Here is a 22,833-nt window from a genome sequence, read left to right on the forward strand (position 1 = left end):
CAAGATATTAGACATGAAAAGAAAGACGGTACCATTTGGAAGAAGGACCGGAAACGCAGGACGGTGCAGCGGTGTTATTGTTCCTACCCGTCTTTAACGATGCTAATTCAGGGTTTAACTAGCTAGCTGCTGTCCTTTTTATTATTATTATTATTATTGTTGTTGTTGTTGTTGTTTTCCTTTAACTTACGTATGGTAAGTATTTTAATGTAGTGTGGACATCGAATATAAAGTAGACAAAATAAATAAATTATGCGACATTGACTAAAGTTGTTTTTGATAAGCTAAGCTAGCTAAACGAAGAAGCTAGCACTAAGCTAAATGAGCTGTCTGATTCCTATATGCTCAGTGGATATTTTAATTACACAGGTTATGAGTATAAGTGTAACGCTTAACTTTAGTGTAAAGTGGAGGTTTTAACTGCTGTGAATGGGATTGGATGTGGAGGTTCTTGCTTGCTAATCGGCTAACAGAAATATTTGCAAGGATAATAATAATAATAATAATAATAAGCAATATGAATCACATTTAACGTTGCAGATTTACTGTTTTCTCCTGAATCTAACTAGCGGTCCAATCTAAGCTACATAACTATAATTAATTATAATTCATTTGAACGTAATGTGTCAGCCTGCAACTCATCATACATGTGTTGTTCAGATTAACTACAAGTGTTTAAAAAAGAAAAGAAAAGAAAGAATCTCACATTGTGTATTTCCTTTTAAGGTTTCTAAAATATGGAGTCTTTAGATCATATGCTAACAGAGCCCTTAGTCTCAGGGATGGATTATGATGGCTGTGTGATGGAGGAGTGCATGTTGGGAAACTGCAGAGTTCGGATACCAGAAGATTTTCTAGAAGATGTGAGTAACAAAATATTCTGGTACTTTGGATTCACCGATATACCAGATACAATAGTGGTTTGCTTTAGTACAAATTAAGTCTTGTGTTCACTCATGATCAGTGTCCTGCCTGCCAACATTAAAAATTCATGGCATTAAAGGAAAAATCCACCCTGAGTGTGTTGCATATTACTCTTTATAATTAACTGAAATGTAATCTGCAATACCATCAGTAATTTTATAGACGGTCTCCTACATTGCCAACAGTTCCATTCGACTACCTGTTAAATAGCGAAACCACTGGGATTTCACCTTTCGCATCATCTCGACCTGAAAGAACTGATGAGCAGCGCTTTAGTCATTCACTCTGTCCACCTGTCTCACCTCCTCTTCTGTACACGCTGCTCAAACCAAGCAGCTTCCAAAGCTTCAACTTTCATGCTAATACTGCCTTTGAGTATTACTTTGTCATCTCGTAGATCTCTAACTAGCCAAGCCAAGCTTCTGTAACTCTACTACTATATTGTATAGCTGCACTGCACTCTGGAACTTTGAGTCCAGGGTTAGCGTTTCTCATAAGACATTGAGCGTTGCTGGAAAATGATGAGTGTGAAAAGAAGCACTTGCTCTTTTGTTTTTACGAGTTAACAGCGAAATCTGATCATTATTCTATATGCTTTGAAATTCTTTAAATTTTTTCACCTGTTAAATACCATTTTTACTGTGCTAGCAATGTCACTCTGTGATGTCAGCCTTCCAGACAACTTCTCAAGGGAATGATGAAAGTAAATCATCAACCAGCATATTAAGATCAGAATCACTAAACACATCACATGCAGTATATTTCAATCTAAACATATTTAATGTGTTTCAGTGTGGAGGTTTAGAACGTATGCTGTATATGAAATCCAGTTCACTACTGATTCAGTATTTCAGGCCAATATCACCACCAGTACATTGTAATGTTTGTGTGTGTGTGTGTGTGTGTGTGTGTGTATAATTAAATATAATTTCTTGTCATTAAAGCATGTTTTTTTCATGTATCTGAGCAGCCAGAGATTTTCTTCTCTGTGATGAGTGAAAGCACCTGGTCTGAGGTTCTGACTGATGCCCAGAAACAACATCTCCGCCAGTTCCTACCACACTTTCCAGAAAATAACACTTCAGAGCAGGACAGAGTCATTAGTGACCTCTTCAATGGCCAGAACTTCTGCTTTGGAAACCCTCTGCACCTTGCCCAGAAACTATTTAGAGGTACTTCTCTTTCACAGTCCCACTGATAGATACCGCTACTCTTCAGGATCAGCTGTTATCATTGGGCCGAAGTTCAGTTCGACTCACTGTCTACAGGATTGGATGCTTTCCATATGATAAGACTTACTCTTTCACAAACCAATGGCAATAGCTGAGGTTGTTTGATAGAAAATAAAACTGGTAGGAAAAAAAGAGCCACTAATTAAATGTATAGAATAAAAATCATACACAAATAGCTCAGCAGGAAACTGTAGTAATAGTAAAAATTGCAGTTTAATGTACACAAAGTTAATTAACTACATTTATGTAAAATATAAATTATACCAAAGCACTGGTTCTTAAATCTGAAGGTTTTTTTTTATTGTTTATTGTTGTTTTATAACAGCAGCTCTGAGAGTAGTTCTGTCTGCAAGGCAAATGACAGAATTATATTCATGTCCTTATTAAGCCCCTAAGGAGCTGCAGCCCCTATTGTAGTCTTCTTCTTCTTCTTCTTCTTCTTCTTCTTCTTCTTCTTCTTCTTCCCCACTGTGAGTCTATGGCAGTCCTATGAACCGTAAGTAGGAAAATGATGAAATTTGGCACACTCATAGATATGACCATGAATAGTATCTGTGGGCTCTCCAGGACCAACTATATAGCTCCACCACTAGTTCAAAAATTCAGTTTTCAAATGGTTATAATTGTTAAACAATTTGCCCTAGGGAAAAGAAATTTAGTTCATCAGATTAGTCTACTCATGCTGATCACAGTACATATCTTTATTTTTTTAATTAAGACTCCACCCATTACAGTAATGACGATTTTGAAATGTACAGTATTCAGTTTTTTCACTACTCCTCGTTCAAATTTTGTCCAATTCTATTGGCTCAGATGATCAGTGGATGGAGCTGCATAAAAATCACTGAATATTGATATTCATATTTGTTCATAAGTTATGATTCAATATCTGTTAACATTCTAACTGTTGCTTTTGTGTGCTCATTCTCAACTTGGAAGCTCTCCTCAACATCAAGCCAAACGTGTGTCATCTGTGTGGTGCACTGTGATAAGCAATAAATACCAATTCTAAAGTTCCTGGGTTCGAGTCCCGTTTGGTGCAAGTTCTTAAAAGTGTGTGTCAAAGAGTTAATGTTGTGTCATTTGGTTCCTTTCTTTTGTGGCTCAGCATTGCACTTTCAAACTCTCTTGGCATGCAAATAAATGATCTGTTAATTTCCTGTTCAACTTTATTCTCAGCTGTGCTTCCAAATCTATCTTTTATTCATTCATGTACATTCTATTTCTCCTCTCTGGGCTCCGCATTGTGCTTGCTGCGCCTTTGATGCTTGGCCCCTTTAATCGCTGCCTGCAGCTATATTTCTAACATGTTTTCTTTTCTATAGTAACAGCATACACAGGGACTTGTATAGCGGACACGCCACATAAACAGAATAAAAATGTGTGGTTTTTTAACAAAGAATAACCTATAATTGTCGATGTAGTGTAGTTTTCTGCAAGGTGATGTTTATGTAACATTTATTGAAGGAGTCTCCAGTGTCAGTGCTTTGTAACAGTCAGTAAGTTTTCCACCACATGAGAGTCTTCAAGACAACGGAGTTTCCGTTTTCTGGAGTAAATGTTTAACAAACGCAGTAACAGGAGCTAAGTTGTTTCACGGATGTCCCACAACATTAACTGTAACTGTAATTGAATAAAAGGTATGACATGTTCTTTAATAAATAAAAAATAAAATAAATTCATTGCTTATCTTTTTCACACATTCTCAGTTGAGTTGGATGGAAAGGGGAAAAAAACAACCAACTGTAGTGCAAAACATACTTTATTACATACTTTATTACAAGGGTAGCTGCTTGAAGAAGGTGTAGTTTTTATCATAATTGTATTATTTAGTAGTTTTGGGATTTTAATCACTTGCACTAGTGCCATGAATTGATTTTTCACATGTACACATTGTAATTCACAAATGTGACTAAAGTGATCTAATAGTAGAGTCATGTTCATTTTAATTGACAGCAATCTTTGCATGTGCACATAGCCAGTCACGTTTAAAGTAAATTATAACATTGCTTAAAAATCTGCTATTTAGATGGCTACTTTAACCCAGAAGTGGTCAAGTACAGGCAGCTCTGCACAAAGTCCCAGAAAAAGCGTCAAATCTACTCTCTCCAGCAGTACTACCACAAACTGCTCAAACAAATCCTTATCTCCAGAAAGGTAACAAGCTGACGATAGAAAAAGATCTTTAAATGAAATGAATTTTAAATAAATTTTCCTTCTTCTATTGTGTGATGTCATTGCTTTATTTCTGGGTAGGAGTTGTTAGATATGGCTGTTCGCAGTGGGCCCGAGCTGGCAGTGAAACGGCGTTACCCTCCTCCTTCACACAGAGAGGAGCGAGAGCAGCGTGTGAGGCGCAGAGTGAGCCATATACTGCGGGACGTGAAGACTGAGTGTGGGGACAGCAACGTGTCCTCTGATGAAGATGGTGAGTCTGATGAAAAGTTTTGTCCACCGTGTTTGCCAAGAGGCTACAGGTAGGGTTCTGTGACTGCTAATTTGCCATTTAGATTGTCTGGACTGTTTGCAAACTATTTCATGCTAGAATTAGAACACATTAGAATAATCTTTATAAGAATTAGAACACTCATAGAAGAATCAACCATCATTATAAGAGTTGCTAGAAGAATCAGAACACTCATCAGAACAAGTTAGAAGAATTAGAACACTTGTTAGAAGTATTAGATCACTCGTTAGCAGAAATATTAGAAGATCATAAATCTTAGTAAAAATAGAACACTTTTGGAAGAATTAGAATATTCATTAAAAGAATCAGAGCACTCGTTAGAAGAATCAGAACACTGGTTAGAAGAATTATTAGAAGAATCATACATCTTAGTAGAAATAGAACACCTTTGGAAGAATCAGAACACTGGTTAGAAGAATCAGAACACTGGTTAGAAGAATCAGAACACTGGTTAGAAGAATCAGAACACTGGTTAGAAGAATCAGAACACTGGTTAGAAGAATAGAACACTGGTTAGAAGAATAGAACACTGGTTAGAAGAATAGAACACTGGTTAGAAGAATCAGAACACTGGTTAGAAGAATAGAACACTGGTTAGAACACTGGTTTGAAGAGTCAGAACACTGGCTAGAAGAATCAGAACACTGGTTTGAAGAAACAGAACACTGGTTTGAAGAAACAGAACACTGGTTTGAAGAAACAGAACACTGGTTTGAAGAAACAGAACACTGGTTTGAAGAATCAGAACACTGGTTAGAACACTGGTTTGAAGAATCAGAACACTGGCTAGAAGAATCAGAACACTGTTTTGAAGAATCAGAACACTGGTTAGAAGAATCAGAACACTGGTTAGAAGAATCAGAACACTGGCTAGAAGAATCAGAACACTGGTTTGAAGAATCAGAACACTGGTTTGAAGAATCAGAACACTAGTAATTTGTTGATCATTCTTTTAGACACTGCTTCTTGGCTGTCAACACCTCCATCCCCATCTTCTCCAACACCGACAGTCTCTCTCAGGGTTCTGCCCAGTCTCTCCACCCAGGACATGAAAACTATAGGTCAGTGTCGTATCCTATATTCACTCCCATCTTATATCAGCTAATATTGGCAGATTGAGAGAAGTGATTAATATTATATATTAGGGATGTCACGATACCAAAAATCTAGTAGTCGGTACCGATACCACCAAAAGTACACGATACTCGATACCAAAGTCGTTACCACGGTGTGGTATAAAAATAAAATTTAAAAAACTCTCCTGGAGGATATCCTCCTCTGGCTGATACAGGCAAAGAGGGGGGATATTTTAGTTATAAAACACTGTCTGATAATGAGTGGACGTGCACTCCTAAACGCACGCACGTGCAAACGCACGCACACAGACGCTTGGGCGTGCACACGCACCCACACACACCTTATACTCTGAATGCAAGCCTTAGTTTAAATTCATTGATACTGTGGCAGACCAAAAAGATTGATTAAAAGCATGAACATGTGAATAATTATTAGTGACATTAGGCTACATTTAGCTGACAGGACACGGGCTGAATGGCGATGCATGGTGGCCCATTAGGAGGTAGTTTATAACACTGCAATGCGTTAGCATCGTTAACAAATAACTGGCTATCGCTCACATTACATGGAGCATAACGTTAGCTGGTTTCACGGCCACAATGCCAGGTGCCTCAAACATACATAATGTAGGACCGTCTTTCAGGTGCTTCGCCAAATTCCAGGTGTTTCCTCGCTTTGTTTGAAATGAACGATAGCATCGGTTGCACACCAGAAACCGATATTAGCTTTCCTCTCTTTTCCTCTCAACAAGTCGGGGGGAGCTAAATTTGTTAAGCTAAGCTAATCTTTTGTAGTTTTTTCCGTGTGCTTGTAGGCGTTCCTCTTCTTCTTCACTTGTGGACCGACTAAAACACTTGCGCATATTTGCTGCCCCCATCAGGTCCAGAAGAATTGCAACCTCAGTACTTTCGTTACAATCGGTACCAACGGAAATGCCGAAAAACAAGTACAGTCACGTTTTAAGAATGTTGGTACCGACTGGGTACCGAAGTATCGGTTCTTGTGACATCCCTAATAAATATATATATGTGTGTGTATATATAAATATATATTTATATTTATTTATTTATTTCAAATTAATTTTTACATTTTGCTCCATAAAGATAAGCCAGAGCTGGGAGAGAAGGACTTGAGAGATATGCTGAGAAGGCACAGAGAGAAGAGGAAACGACAACCAGTTAGTTTATACAAACCTTCTAATCGCTACATCTGCACCCTGGCTATAACAAATCATCTGAATTGTTCTGTTTTTTAGATTTTATCAACCTATTTTATCTAACAACAATCCTAATGCAGAGAAAACCACCTAATTTAACAAAAAATATCCATTGATTTCCTCTTAAATGCTAGCATTCAAACAGTATCAGCACCTAGTACATTCACAAAGCAGCTTCCATTACAGTAATTGTTTTCTCCACTTAATAAAATATTTAGGATCATCCTGACTTGATGATATCAGACTTGCACCTGGGTGACATCATGTCACGAGTAAATATAGGCAGAAAAGGATCCAATATGGGTGAGCTTTCAGAGTTTTTTGTAAAATGTTCTTAATCACATGGATTGAGGATTGAAATGACAATTTCGGTAATGGTTGTATGTGTTATTTCTCCTGCATGTAGCCTTAATTGATTTGGCCTTGTCTAAGAAAAAGATTAGAGAAGAGAAAAGGAGAAAGAAGATGAGACCCATTAAAACCGAATCCGACGACGGCTGTGAGGGTCAGACACCGGCGGCCTCATTGTGTGCTACCATTACCGACAGCACACCTGCTCTCCTGCAGAGTGTTAAGGAAGAGTGAGCATGTCCTCCAACACACATACACACACACACACACACACACACACAATTACCAGAGTTTGCAGCCTAAGTTTACAGACTGATTAATGTGTTTTCTGTTCACTACAGAGCTATGGAGGAGTCCCAGAACAGCCCTGACACGGTGGAGGAAATAGCCATTAGCTTCTTTCATCTGCTGGAAGACATCCTTAGACAAGAAAATCTGGCGTCCTCTTCAGTGGTATAATCACCAAAAAATGCTTTGAGCAATCACTATTGCTCTTTATGAACATACTCACTACACTGATAACAATGTGGAGAAGAAATCTGAGCAAACTAGCAAATAAAAAGAAAATCTGCTGGAATTATTATATAATTTGTGTTAAGGCTGGGTGATATGATATTTAATATCAATATTGTGGTAAATTGTGTCACAATATGCTTTTCTGAGATCATGGATAGCTTTTCATGTTATTTAAAAAAAAATTCATTTAATTGCAAACAGACTGGAAGCAGCTTATTTAATGTAAAATTTTTGTACTTAAAAATCTTTTAAATTGTAAACTTTCAAATCATGATTTACAAATCATCTTTTTTTTTTTTAATGCAGCACTATTATATTGCTGGCAGTTGTATTTTGTGAAACATATTGTGTATACATAGAAAGTTTATTGAGAATCATATGTTGTTTTTTGTCATATCACACACCCCTAACTTGTATGTTTGTAAATGTCGCGTTTATAATAATCCCAGCACTTAGGTTTGCTTGAGTGGCATGGCTGACTAAAAATATTGAGCATAAGTTGTCAGTGACATGTGCTAGCTTGAATATTAGGCACCCAGACAGCTTCCTGAACTGTCTTATCATCTTATTTATCCAGGATCTAGCAACAGTGATGGAAAATCAGGCTCATTAGTGACTTTTTATTCAATTTTATTTGTATAACACTTTTAACAATGGACATTGTCATTAAGGAGCTTTACAGAAATATATAAATTCAGGATATAGATTTTACATTTATAAATGTGTCCCTAATCAGCAAGTCACAGGCGACTTGGCGGCTCCCTAAGGTGATATGAGGAAGAAACCTTGCGAGGAATCAGACTCAAAAAGGGAACCCATCCTTATCCGGTTACACCAGATAATGTAGTTATAAATAATTCCCTTCTATAAACGTGTACTACATGGTCAAAAAGTGCAACTGTGTAACCAGGAAATTCATTATAGTTTTCACATGAAGTCTATTTTGTAGAAGTTATCAACTGTTCACTGATTGAGACTTGAGTGCCAAACTGTTCGTGGAATTTGCAGTCCTAAATCTATAATAGCGACTGCAGTAAAGCCATGTTCTTGGTTTTTAAGTGGTAGCATCCTCAGTAATCTCATGCATCTGTACGTGGCCATCCTCAGCAGCAGCGAGTGATTTCCAAGTGATGAGATGTACCAACCATGTATCCCACAATGTGTGCCTGACAGATCTGTTGTTGTGTAAAAAACAGTGTGCTGTCCTTTCTTGCAGATTGAGGAGAAGGTACAGCAGTGGCAAGTCTCTGCTGCTAGCACACTCAACCCTTGGTTCTCCATGGCCCCCTGTTGGTCAGAGCTAATAGTACCCGCTCTACAATTCTTAGCTGGAGAGAGTAAGTGTAAGTTCACACAGAGGATTGTGTTTCTAAGCTATCTATTCAAGAAATCAATGTAGAGAGGTATATTTTTAAGGTGTTGGTGAACATCTCTCTCTCTCTCTCTCTTTTCTCTTTTTTTGTTGTTGTTCTTTCTGGATATTTTTTAGCTGGTTGTATGGCTCTACCTAGTGGCTTCATGCCATATGTGGAATTCAGAGAGCTAACCCAGCAGTGGAAATGGATTGGTAAGATGATAACCACTAAAAATATTGCAGCAAAAAGGTTTCACTGTTTAAAAGGTTTCTAGGTATAGTTTTATTAAACAACTGAAGCAAGGGTTCTTCAATAATCACAGATATTAATTGTAGCTACAATGCAGCCATCTTTTTAAAAAAATAAATAAAATAAATAATATTCTTCCCCTGGTGTCACTCTACACAACCATCAGAGTCTGGTTTCCAAAGTTTGAAATTATACATGAATTCTAAGTGAATTATAAGTTGGAAGTTAATGAAAGAACACTGGCTGACTGATTGGGTAAAATAGTTAAATTATTTTCAGTTCTAATCTGTTCTGTTCATGGCACACATCCACTTCCTGATGATGATGGGTTTTTTTGTGTGTGATTTTCTGCTCATCTTTTCAGGACCCACTCAGGACAGTGAAAAGGATCTCAATGCTCTTTGCATGCTTTGGCTAGAGTCAAAGGACCATGTTGTAGTCAAGGTATCTTTATGTACCACCAGTACCAATACTTTTGGTACTCAAATACTGTAACTATGCTTTTTCCATTGTTTACTGCTCCAGGTCCAAAGGTTATTTTTGGTTATTGCTTTGTGTTTCACACAATGTGCAACATTGTACTTTTTGTGTGTAATGCAACGTTATGTATGTTTATACACATTGGAATGGCTCTAGAATCTCAGTACACTTTATCTGCTGTGTGATTTTTGATTTTTTAACAGCAAGAAGGGGAAGAAGCAGCAGAACTGACTCCTCCAGCTCCCAGAGTGTGAGTGAGCTTTCAGTGACAGCCTTTTTTATTATTATTCTATTGTTCAGATTTGATGTGTTGAAACAGAATACCTTTCATTACCTTTTTTGTTGCATTTATCTAATGGCTGCTCTTTTCTTATGCCAGATGGACTGATTACGTGGTGAGGCCCAGCACAGGAGAGGAGCGGCACGTCTTTCAAGAGCAGGTATGTACTAAGGAGTGATTTATCTTCTGCTTATTAAAGCATGTAAAGGTGTGGTGCTTATTAAAGTATGTCGCTATGCAAATAAAACAGTTGAATTGAACGTGTTTCGAATGTGACTCTTGACTCATGTCTCTGACATAGGAGCAGCAACGCTATGACCAGCCTCACAAAGCCTTCACCTTTCGCATGCACGGCTTTGAGTCTGTGGTGGGGCCAGTCAAGGGAGTTTTTGATAAGGAGACTTCCCTCAACAAAGCCCGTGAGCACTCACTGCTGCGCTCTGACCGTCCAGCCTACGTCACCATCCTGTCACTGGGTAATATAGATTAAAAACTGTACACTTATTTATTTGAATATTTAGTCACACCAGTAAAGGTCATACAATAATTACTGAATGTAAAAATGTCTCTAGGTTATCGTTTATGTTGACTCTGCCTCTTCTATGTTATCAGTGCGGGACGCAGCTGCCAGACTGCCCAATGGTGAAGGCACCCGGGCTGAGATCTGCGAGCTGCTAAAAGACTCCCAGTTCTTGGCTCCTGATGTCACCAGTGCGCAGGTCCCAACCGCAGTAAACACTGCTCCTTCACTCTCTATATTTCTTTTCCTGGATTGTTTCTAGATATAAATTATCCAACTTTATGCTTCATACAGGTGAATACAGTTGTTAGCGGTGCTCTCGACCGCCTGCACTATGAGAAGGACCCATGCGTGAAATACGACATTGGCCGTAAGCTGTGGATCTACCTGCACCGAGACCGGAGTCAGGAGGAGTTTGGTAATCACTCCAAAAAACATATGTAACAATTTCAGAAACTTGCTCTGTGATAGCGCAGATTAAATATGACAATGGAATGCCTCTCCGAGCCTCAAATGGAAATGAAAAGAAGACTGTAAGCAGAGGACTATGCGCTGTAGTCATCCTGCAGAGGGACAGTCAGATTTGCAGAACAGATAGATGTTGTATAAGGACTAAACGGAAAAGCAGGTACCAGATTATGTTGATAGTCTTGTAGTGTTATTACCTGCTACTAAGGTTAGGCAATATGACTATATGATATTTATATTGTGATCATTTCCATCACCTAATAATCTTCATTGGTAGTCAGAATAACATATCAATTACTGATTGAATTTTCAAATCTGTGTACTAGTTTTTTCATTATTAAATAATTCTTAAATTATTTGATTTATTATATTAAAATCAAATAGCCTCCACAACATTGATATTTTGTGTTGTATGGTTATGTGACAGGAGGGTTAGGCCCAAGATTTCCAACTTCATGCCCATGTGGCTATAATGTATTACGTGCCATGTGGCTATAATGTATTACGGGTACTTTTATTTGTAACTCTAAATGTCCTGATCCATACCATATCATATAAATGTCTGGGAAGTATTCATATCATACTTGAGGCATATTAAAATGTCAAGCCTACATGTGACCTGTGACAGTAGCTGATGTTTGACCGTCGATTAGCGTTTTGTTTCACTGCAGTGTTATTTGCTTTATTTTCTTTCTAGTATGTCTAATTTATAATTAGCTTATTGCTGATGATGTGAGATGCTGTTTTTGTGCAGAGAGGATCCACCAGGCTCAAGCGGCTGCGGCCAAGGCACGAAAAGCTCTGCAGCAGAAACCCAAACCAACCCCAAAGCCCGTAAGTCCTACTGCACACCAACACAGTTACATTTTTATGAAGTGGTTTGTTTCTGCTCTGAGGAACTTTTTCTGCGGATCCTTTTGCCAAATTCAAAAATCCTTTTGTCCAATTCATAATGCTTCCATTCTTTATATGCACCAGTGGGAATAGAGAAACAATGTATTTGTTTGCTTTTTTTTTTTAGTCAAAAAACATGTATAAAACAGTCAGTGGAACAGAAGGAGAGGGGCAGTTATGCTTTCAATACAGTATACTTAAAAATGTTCCGATTTTTATTCATTTATGATAGTCCTGGATATTGTAGATTTGTACCAAGGAATTCATACTGTAATCGTGTAATCATGCTGCTGGTGGACTCTTATTCACAATATGCACATACTGAACATTCTTTTAACACACTTGCATTCAATTCACCCTGGACGTGTCACATTGGTGTGTGAGTGTCAAGTGTCAAGACCTTTAGTCAATTCACACTTGACATATCTCAGCTACTTGCACAAGAAAGACCAACATTAACCTGTTTTCCAGCATTTGATTATCAGTTATGAATAGGTGAATTTACATTTCCAGGGATTTTTTTTTTTTGAGAGAAAGAGATGTTAACTGTTTAATAATTAATTTAATTTAATTTAATTATTAAGTTCAGTAGCCACCAGAAACCCCCCATTTTCCCATTTACAAGTTACATTCATCTGTCATCATAAGGCTGTCTGCTCAAGACTCAACCATAGTGTGTAACTTCTTAAATGTTTTTTTCATAACTGTCATGAAGAGGGTGTTAATACAACAGACTTCGTGTATAGCACCCAAAAGACAACCTTACATCGCTAAGTCTTGTTTGATCTCAAGCCCTCATTACTAAGCTTGTTTTTTCCAAAGTGATCTGCCAACTATAATTACAAATACATTCACCTAAAAATGTTACAACAGTTCAATAGTGAATCGAATAACGTGTGTTTGAGTATGTTTGTTTAAATAAGTATGTTGGTGTAAATTGAGTACCATAGTGTACAAACACTTTGCTATGCAACTACATGTTGCACAGTCATAACATCTTTGTAGATTATAATCTTAAAGTATACAGCATATAAAAAATGTGTTTCTGTGGAGTTTACATTCGAGAATGAGAAACTGAATTGAAAATTGAATTCTGTTTCCCTGTGTTGGTAATGATGAGTATGATTACCATGCAACTGCTGTATTTTGCGACAACAATGCTGCACAGTCCTAACATTGTTATAAATTAGTTTGTGATTTAAATTAATTTCTCTGAAGTTTACCATGCACGTCTGAGTGATAGTAGAATGTCAGACATCAAAGTGGTGCATAAAGTGCAGCAGGATAAAGTGCATCTTGTGGCTTATGAAGTGAAACGCTGGTTAAAATCACAATCTGTTCTATAAGATAGATTTAGAAAACACTTCAGCGAACCCCTTCCTTTTTTTGTGTTATTCCTGAATCGGGGTCATCACCGTTCTACAATGACATTGTTCCTATGCTTATATTGCACATCTGTTTGAAATGGTAAACATCTGTTGGCTGAAGCGTTGTATATTGTCATATTTGTGCGTGACAGAAATCTGGAAACAAGGACGCAGCTGTGAAGAGCAGTGCTGCAGAGGGCCAGAGCTCAGCACCTGAAGGAGTTTCTATACCCACTGTCAGCTTACCTCAACCCCCCAGCACACCAACACCAAGCACTCCAGGCACACCAAAATCTCCACTACCCCCTACTGTGTCTACACCAACCAAAGCAGGAGTGCCAGATCCAGTCAAAACCAGTCCTAGGTTGTTAATGCTTACAAATATCTTACTAAATCTGATTATCTTACTGTATTTAGTTTGAAAGGGGTATTCCAAAATTTTCATTATTTTCTTTTAAATCTAATTTCGACTGTGCACAGGCTATTACCACAGTCAAGGCTTGGCAGGTTTCCCTGTATTTAGATAAGAACTTTCCTCAAAACTCACTTATAAATATATGGATGCAGTTGTTGAAATTTGTCAAAAATATTCTAAAATCTGAATTAAAAACTAAAACAATAACACTAACAATAAAGGTCTTAAGGCACGTATGAGAAAACATCTTAACAATGCCGGTTTTTAATAAATATGTAAGTGAGATTTGCTCATGTGCTACAGGTGCTGAAGTATTCCTTCAGTTATATTACTGTATCTGGTGGATGGGTGTTTTAGCATGGGTGTCACTGAGAGGAAGGTGGTAATGAATAAAGGGGTACTGATTAACATGGCACATCTGAAAATGTCCCATGTATATTTCTATGATCTCCCTATCTACCTGAGCAGAGAGCTAAGCGTGTGCTGCATTGTTCATTATCCCTCTAGCTCGTCCCCACACACTGCCCTCCCAGTGCAGATCCACATTAAACCACACCCCCATCTGCTACAATTACATTATTATGCAGAGATAATGTGTGTTGATTGATTGTACTTGCTCTCTGCAGCGTCCTCCTGGTGTCTCCTCCCTCCATGCCACAGCTGGGCACTTTGCTGTCTGCCACTCAGGTCGCTCCTCAGGCCTCCCAGCAGGCCTCGGTGCAGCCTGCAGCTCGAGTGGTAGCTCATTCAGCTTCGCAGGTTCATGTAGTTACTGCTCAGCCCAGCCATTCTGCTGCTTCTGCGGGTCAGGCAGCCACACTGATCCACCACCAGCCCTCCCACCATATCAGACTGCCTGTCAGTGTGGCCCACAGTAAGGGCATTGCCCAGGTGAGATCAGCACTCAAGCCACCATTAGGTTTATCATTTTAGGAATGTTGTAAATGGTTGACACTGTATCTAAAATCACTTCTTCCTTCACACATACACTATTTACTACAGGGGTAGAGGTTTAACAATACACTTCGGTCGTGATTCAATTCGATTTACAATACTGGCTTCACAATTTCGATTTGATTTGATTTTCAATATATTTTGAACAAAATTTTGACGATCCTTTTTTTTTATTCTAAATGATAAACAATGCAAAACAATGTACATTTTTGTATGTATAAATGAATCAAATATTGTTACACACAGAGGTTTACTACTGTAAACTAAATAAACTACAAGTTCACCAGATCTTAAAAATAACTAAATGTTTCAATTGTCCCGAAAATGTTGAATGAATTGAGTGTCTGATGTGAGGACTTCAACTTAATGAGCTCCATTCATATATAAGAGCTCCAATGTCGGCTAAAGTGCTTGATTTCCGGGGCCTCTGGTGGTGTTTGGAAGCTATTGAAGAACTCATTATAATGGGTCGTGTATAATGTATAACTTATAACATGTGTTGGTTATTGCAGCCCTGGTTTATCAGGCTATTGCACACAAGTGCAAATTATCTCACAGGCTTTCCACAAAATAATGTGATCACGTGACCCATGTGCTCTATTTTAACTCTATGGGTTGTGCAGATTAGGACCCCTGATATTTAAACTGTGCGACTATATTACATGAATAATTAAAGGAATGCTGATTTCCACGATGCACATCATATTTTTGTATCCCGATGCATTGTCACGATCTATCTTTACATCCCATACAATGGTATTCAACTAAAATTTATAATTGTCCAGTTACATAAAATTGACACTTAATGCAAACATAGTGTGTAATTGTGGTGTACTGGGGCATTATAGGTAATAATAAAGTGCACTATCCAAGGAATATATTTGAAACATTTGTGTAAAATACTCAGGATAGATTTTAATCTGTTCCATCCAAGACATTTTGTAGAACCCACTATGAGAACACGCCAGTGTATTAGAATTATCTTCTTCTAACTCAAAAGATATCTTGTATGATGATAGGTCTTTTGTCATGTATGCAGGCTGTGGTGACTCTGCCTTTGAGGAGCCAGTCCACAGGAAGTCCTATCCAGGTGCAGGCATCAAGAGCTCAAACTGGCATCTCTGTGCCAGGTCTGGCTTCTGCTGTTGCTGTCAGTAAAGCTCAGAGCAGTTCTCCAGGAAGCCCTGCTCCCAACATCCCATCTCCTGCATTGCTGCAAGGGGTCACCAGCCAGAACATCATCAAGCAGGTACAAACTCGCACTCGTCTTTTATGTAGATGTATGTACTTCACTGTGTGTACTTTTATGTATAAAAATGAAACTGAAATCTTCATTGTTCCAACACAAAATACCACCAGGTTGCCATTACTAGCCAACTGGGTATGAAAGCCCAGAACCCAACAGGCATCCCGCTGACGGCCACCAACCTCCGTATTCAGGGTAAAGATGTGCTGCGCCTGCCACCCTCTTCAATCACCACCGACGCTAAAGGACAGACGGTGCTGCGCATCACCCCGGACATGATGGCTACTCTCAAACTCACCCCTGACATGCTTACCAGTGCCGGCAGCACCACTGCTAAGGGCATTTCTGCCACCTTGCACGTGACCCCGCAGCAAGCCCCTCCCACTGTTTCATCTAACACTGTCCCCCCAGCCACCGCCGAGACCCTGACTGCCAAAGCTTCCTCTTCCCTGCCAGCACCAGGCACCGCTACCCTGGTGAAGGCCACGTGTGACACTGCTATCCGCCTCATGCCCGCCCTGGCCGTCACTATGGCAGACCCCAAAGCCCGTGCCTTCTCCACTGTCACCCCCTCGGACTCGAAAGCTGGTGGCACCACCATTCGCATTGTGCCCAGCCTGGGCGTGATACCACAGAAACAGGGTCAGACAGTTCCAGTCACTACCACTACAAGCGCAAAGCCTGGCACTGCTTCTTCAGGGGCAGCCACGGTTACCATAGCAACCAGTGGAGTGGCAGGGGCTAAAGGGGTGACGCTGGGCACTTCTGCTGTGGGTTCACCGCTGTCTCTGGGCACTGCTACAGCCACAGTGAGACAAGTGCCGGGAACTGCTACAGTGGTGGCCACACAGCCAGTAAGCATTTACCATTTACATTTACATAAATTGGCCAATACATCCAAAGTGACTTACAGTAGAGAGGGGATGCACCAGTTGAGGGTTAAGAGCTTTGCTCAAGGGCCCAACAGTGGCAACTTTGTGATGCTGTGATTTGAAGACATGACCTTCTGCTCAGTGGTTCTGAATATATTTATTTATTATTTTTCTTTATTTGTATGATTAAGGACAAACCTAGACAAACCTTTGAAGATGTAGTTTTGGGGGGAGAATTGAAATGTTCCCAAGAAGATTTTGCTGTCCAAATTTTGCTTCAATCTTGCACTTGAGCTGCAAGGCTATGTTACTAATAACTGAGGAATGTTTATAGCTTCCAGTGTACCACTGTGCAGACTGCAGACGAAATGATCACACACTCATCAGTAATATCTTACAATCTGTCTTTAAAAATGAAAACGTGAATAAATTTGGAAATATGTTATGCACTTTGAAATACACTACCGGTCAAAAGTTTAGAAACACTCGTACTTTATTTTTATTTTTTTCTCTCCACATTTTAGATTAATATTAAAGTCATCAAGACTCTGGAGTAACACAAATGGAACTATGGGAATTATCTTGTGATAAAAAAAAAAATCCAAAATAAATCAAAATAATTTAATATTTCAGCATCTTCAAAGTAGACACCCTTTTTGCCTAGAATTTTCAGAAATGTATTCTTGGCATTTTCTCAACCAGTTTCTTGAGAAATCCTGTGCCCCACCATATCCCATGCCAGTTCCCACCCATGCTGGACACTTATTGGCTGCTTTTTCTGAATATTTTGCTCCAAGCCATCCATTTAATAAATATATTTTTTGTAAATAAAATGTTAGTTTTCTAATGAAAAAAAAATAATATTATGTTTTTGTCTACAACACCTATTTTAAACATTCATATATGTACATTCATATAATCACATACCTTCAGATCTAAAGATTTTTAAGATCATGAGAAGCATTTAAACATTTCAGTCAAGTGTCTCCAAACTTTTGACTGGTAGTGTTTGTTTGTGTGTGTGTGTATGTATGTATTTATGTATGTATGTGTGTATGTATATATGTATGTGTGTATGTGTGTATATATATATATATATATATATATATATATATATATATATATATATATATATATATATATATATATATATATATATATGAATGAGAGAGAGAGAGAGATCTATCTAGATAGATAGAGATATATATAAAAATCTGGAAATGTATTCAAACTGGGTGGCATTTTCAACCTCAGTCTGAGCCTCACATAGAATGACACCAAATTTTCTGAAGAAGAAATTTGTCAAGATGTCTGCTTCGACTTTTTTTTCCCCCAGAAACCACTTCAGCAAGTGTGTTTGAGATTGTGATATGTGAAATGATGTGTTAGGATTTCATCATGCAGTTTGCACAGTGTTAAACTGGAAGCTATAGGTGTTTCATTAGTCCTTGTTACTAACTGCCTATTTCCTCCTCAGGGGAAGTTACCTGCAAGGATCACGGTGCCTTTGTCTGTTCTTAGTCAGCCTCTGAAGAGCAAAAGTGTGGTCACTACACCAATACTGAAAGGAAACATCAGTACTAAGTGAGCTTTTTAATTATTTCTACTTTGGGTAAAAATAAATAAACAAAACATGATGCGATGTGAAAATAATCAGTGACAGGGTGGTGTGAAGCAGAGTTACTGTAACCACCCTGAAGTTATTTTCCCAGTAAGTTTTTTTTTATTTCTCTTGTACCACAGACATTTTTCAATTAAGAATTTTTTTATTATTATTCATTGAATATCCTGTGTTGCTGAAGACTTTCCCATGTCAGAAAACTTAGTTACAGCTTTACCTTTTCCAAACAAAATAAATGTCTCCTCACACAAAACTTAACAATATCAACAGTTACACACATTTTAAAAATCTGTTTACGTATAGTGTCCACAATACGAGTCCCTGTATAATTTATTATAGAAACAATAATGTATTAGAACAAGCACATTAATATAAACATTGCAACTATTGCCAGAGCTGCAGTTACTGAAAATTAATCAACACCAATCAGAATTGAGCATTCTGCAGCACTGTAGTATAAGAATGGATGGAGACAAGCACATCTGTTGTGTTGTAATCTGGTGTAGGATGAGAATATTAAGAGTAGTTAAATCCATTACAGTTGTTTGAATGCTCATTTTGTTACTAGCTAACTAACCAATTAGTAGTAAGTGTGTGGGTTTTTCTTTTTTGTTTCCCCGACAAACATCAGTCTGAATTGATTTTTTGTTTTTGTTTTTTTTCTTCAGTGTCTCTTGGATGGTACACTGCCTGAGATTTGTGCTGTGTGCAGTCAGCTGTTCAATCATGTTAACATCTTCTATTAATCTTACTTTCCTGTTTGCATGCTATTTGACTTCTTGCCCTTGACATGCTCATAGTTACTGAAGTGTACACATTAGGCTCAAGCTGTGTGTGTGTCTGTTTTGTTTATATGAAAATGTTGCAGATGGTACAAGAAGATAAGAAGATCTAACTGCAGGAGAAAACAAACACATGATAGATAAAGAGCTTTATTTTTTATTGATTGATTTATTTTTTAAGTAAACAGACTGGTATTGCTTTTAAGATTTAGGCTCTAACAAGCCATGAGCTGTTAGACACAATACCATTATTTTTTAATTGCCATAAAAGCTAAATGTGAAGGCAAAAAATTTTGCTTCTTGTAGCATTTTTGATGCCAGGTTGAACTTTTGATGCCACTTTTGATTTCCCCAAGCTGTTTATTATTAATTAGGAGGATCCCAGTCCTGATACGTAACTCTTGCTGCCATATTTAGTTCGGGGAGTATTGACAAATGCTCTTGCCTTTGCTGTTGTCGCAGAAAAAATCTTGGGGGGAAAAAAAGGAGGCAACTGTTTTCCCCAAACATATGTTCTACTATTCTGCCTTAATATTGTACTAAAATGCCTATTGGTGTTTTACTGTAGATGAAGGTGAAAAACAAGTTGTTGATTTCTTCTGATTACATCCTGGTCCAAAATGTTGACCTTCTCCCCCCCCACCCACGAACAAAAATGGCAGATGAACCAAACAACATATTAATCTGGAACGATTGACTGTTGAGGTGTTTTGAATTCTCTGATATTAACTGACACCGCCTGGAAGCCCTAGCCCCGTCCCAGATTAGTAATTGTTTGTCTTGTTTTTCTTGCTTGAAAGATTCAGCCTCACATTCTGTCAATGTGAATAAAATCTGTCAGTGTCGTATGTTTGACTTAGCTAACAGACGAGTATATATTTTATATCAGTGCACTATATTTATTCGGGATGCCTTGGTCAGAAATGGCACATTTTTGGTCAAAAGGTAAGAAAGGCGAAGCATTATGCCTGAAAAAATTTATATTTGCCTACAATGAAGTGTCAAATGTAACACTTTATAAATAATTTTAATGTTAATGATAATTAGAAAGTGATCAACACTGCTGTCATGCTTCTGTCAACACATATGCGTTCAAATAGTGCAATATCTAGTGTGTGTGTGTGTGTGTGTGTATATATACAGGGTTTAACCACTGGGAACTTGGGGAAGGGAGCTGCCGCTCATATGTTTGTAGTTATGATACAGCCTAATGTTGCTGCTTGGCCGTCTCATGCGACCCTCTCTGTGTTCTGTTTACAGTATCAGTAATCTTGGCAGGAATATTATCCTGACCAGCATGCCGGCAGGCACCAAGCTCATCGCCGGGAATAAGCCTGTCAGCTTCGTTACGGCTCAGCAGCTGCAGCAGCTGCAACAACAGGGCCAGGCCACACAGGTCAGTATCTTAACAATTAACCCACACTACTCCCACTCATATCTGAACCTTCCTAATGAGTTCAAACTAATGAGTTAAGTGATTTTTTTTTCCCCACTTCTCTACAGGTGCGTATCCAGACTGTCCCAGCACAGCAACTGCAGCAGCACTCAGCATCCAGCTCCCCTAAATCTACAGTGTCCACTGTGGTGGTGTCCACTGCCCCCTCAGCCAAAACAAACCCTGACCCACAGTGATGCCACCAACATCTTAAAGCAGAGTACCGCCTATCTCTGGAAAGTCAATGTTTGCCAGAGCTCTGGGAATGCCTGAAATATTGGTTGCCATTTGACATGGAGCTGTTGTTCAGTATAGTATAGAATCTGCAGTTATGGTAATCCATGTTGGGTGAAAAGGTAGATAGCCACCACAAATATCAGTTCACCTTGTAAAGAGGCATCCTGTTTTATGAATTGAAAGGCTTGCTTCTTATGTTTTGTATACAGAAACAGTGTTTCCTGTTCACTAAAACAAATATTTGTGTGAAATGTGGATGGTGTTAAAATAAATAACTTAAAATAAATAAATAAATAACGTTTTTATTTCTGCAATGCTAAATTATAATGATGTCATTAATTGACTTCAGCCCCCTTGGAATTTTTCCTATTTTTTTGCATTACAACCTGTAATTAAAATGGATTTTTATTTGGAATTCATGTAATGGACATGCACACAATAGTCCAAAGTGAAATGAAAAAAATAACTTGTTTTAAATAATTCAAAAAATTCTAAACGGAAAAGTGGTGCATGCATATGTATTCACCCCTTTGCTATGAAGCCCCTAAATAAGATCTGGTGCAACCAGTTACCTTAGAATTCACATAATTAGTTCAGTAAAGTCCACCTGTGTGCAATCTAAGTTTCACATGATCTCAGTATATATATACACACCTGTTCTGAAAGGTCCCAGCGTCTGCAACACCACTGCGCAAGGGGCACCACCAAGCAAGCGGCACCATGAAGACCAAGCAGTTCTCCAATCAGGTCAGGGACAAGGTTGTGGAGAAGTACAGATCAGGATTGGGTTATAAAAAAATATTCAAAACTTTGAACATCCCATGGAGTACCATTAAATCCATTACTAAAAAATGGAAATAAGATGGCACCACAACAAACCTGCCAAGAGAGGGCCACCCACCAAAACTCACAGGCCGGGCAAGAGGGCATTAATCAGAGAGGCAACAAAGAGACGAAAGATAACCCTGACGGAGCTGCAAAGCTCCACAGTGGAGATTGGAGTATCTGTCCATAGGACCACTTTAAGCCGTACACTCCACAGAGCTGGGCGTTACTTAAGAGTGGCCAGAAAAAAAATAAACGTTTGCTGTTCGCCAAAGGGCGTGTGGGAGACTCACAAACATATGGAAGAAGGTACTCTGGTCAGATGAGACTAAAATTTAGCTTTTTGTACATCAAGGAAAATGCTATGTCTGGCACAAAAACCCAACTCCTCTCATCACCCCGAGAACACCATCCCCACAGTGAAGCATGGTCCACAGATTTGAGACTATGTCGGAGGTTCACCTTCCAGCAGGACAATGACCCTAATTATACTGCAAAAAGAACACTCGAGTGGTTTAAAGGGAAACATTTAAATGTCTTTGAATGCCCTAGTCAAAGCCCAGACCTCAATCCAAATGAGAATCTGTGGTATGACTTAAAGATTGCTGTACACCAGTGGAACCCATCCAACTTGAAGGAGATGGAGCAGTTTTGCCTTTAAGAATGGGCAAAAATGTTAGTGGCTAGATGTGCCAAGCTTATAGAGACGTACCCCAAAATATTTGCAGCTGTAATTGCTGCAAAAGGTGGCTCTACAAAGTATTGACTTTGAGGGGGTAAATACTTATGCACGTTCAAGTATTCTGGTTTTGTTGTTGTTGATGTTGTTGTTTGTTTCACAATAAAAAATATTTTGCATCATCAAAGTGGTAGGCATATTGTGTAAATCAAATAATAACACCCCCCCCCCCCCCCCCCCCCCCCAAAAAAAAAAAAAAAAAAATTTTAATTCCAGGTTGTAAGGAAATAGGAAAAATGCCAAAAGGGGTGAATACTTTGGCAAGGCAATGTAATAATGTAAATACAAATATGAATGCTTTTTTGCATGTG

At 38.5% G+C, this 22,833-nt stretch overlaps 1 protein-coding gene across 3 annotated transcripts; it reads left to right on the forward strand.

Moving 5' to 3' along the window:
• Window positions 1-62: 62 nt before the first annotated feature.
• Window positions 63-22,653, forward strand: nfrkb (nuclear factor related to kappaB binding protein). 3 transcript variants are annotated; one of them, XM_017492647.3, is made up of 26 exons: window positions 63-195; window positions 727-863; window positions 1,895-2,096; window positions 4,186-4,313; window positions 4,413-4,584; window positions 5,580-5,684; window positions 6,804-6,877; window positions 7,135-7,219; window positions 7,323-7,497; window positions 7,609-7,720; window positions 9,000-9,126; window positions 9,273-9,350; window positions 9,752-9,831; window positions 10,071-10,117; window positions 10,247-10,307; window positions 10,449-10,623; window positions 10,760-10,866; window positions 10,962-11,085; window positions 11,890-11,969; window positions 13,549-13,760; window positions 14,438-14,702; window positions 15,805-16,014; window positions 16,125-16,865; window positions 18,361-18,467; window positions 20,547-20,682; window positions 20,790-22,653. In XM_017492647.3, the coding sequence occupies exons 2-26, from the start codon at window positions 738-740 to the stop codon at window positions 20,916-20,918; spliced, it is 3,858 nt and encodes a 1,285-aa protein (XP_017348136.1). In that variant the 5' UTR covers window positions 63-195; window positions 727-737; the 3' UTR covers window positions 20,919-22,653. The 3 variants fall into 3 exon arrangements, with proteins under 3 accessions (XP_017348136.1, XP_017348137.1, XP_017348138.1); XM_017492648.3 differs by having other exon boundaries at window positions 9,000-9,120; XM_017492649.3 differs by lacking the exons at window positions 20,547-20,682; window positions 20,790-22,653 and adding an exon at window positions 19,173-19,761.
• The last annotated feature ends 180 nt before the right edge of the window (window positions 22,654-22,833 follow it).

The sequence above is a fragment of the Ictalurus punctatus genome, chromosome 18, assembly GCF_001660625.3.
Source record: "Ictalurus punctatus breed USDA103 chromosome 18, Coco_2.0, whole genome shotgun sequence".
Taxonomy (NCBI): Eukaryota; Metazoa; Chordata; class Actinopteri; order Siluriformes; family Ictaluridae; genus Ictalurus; species Ictalurus punctatus.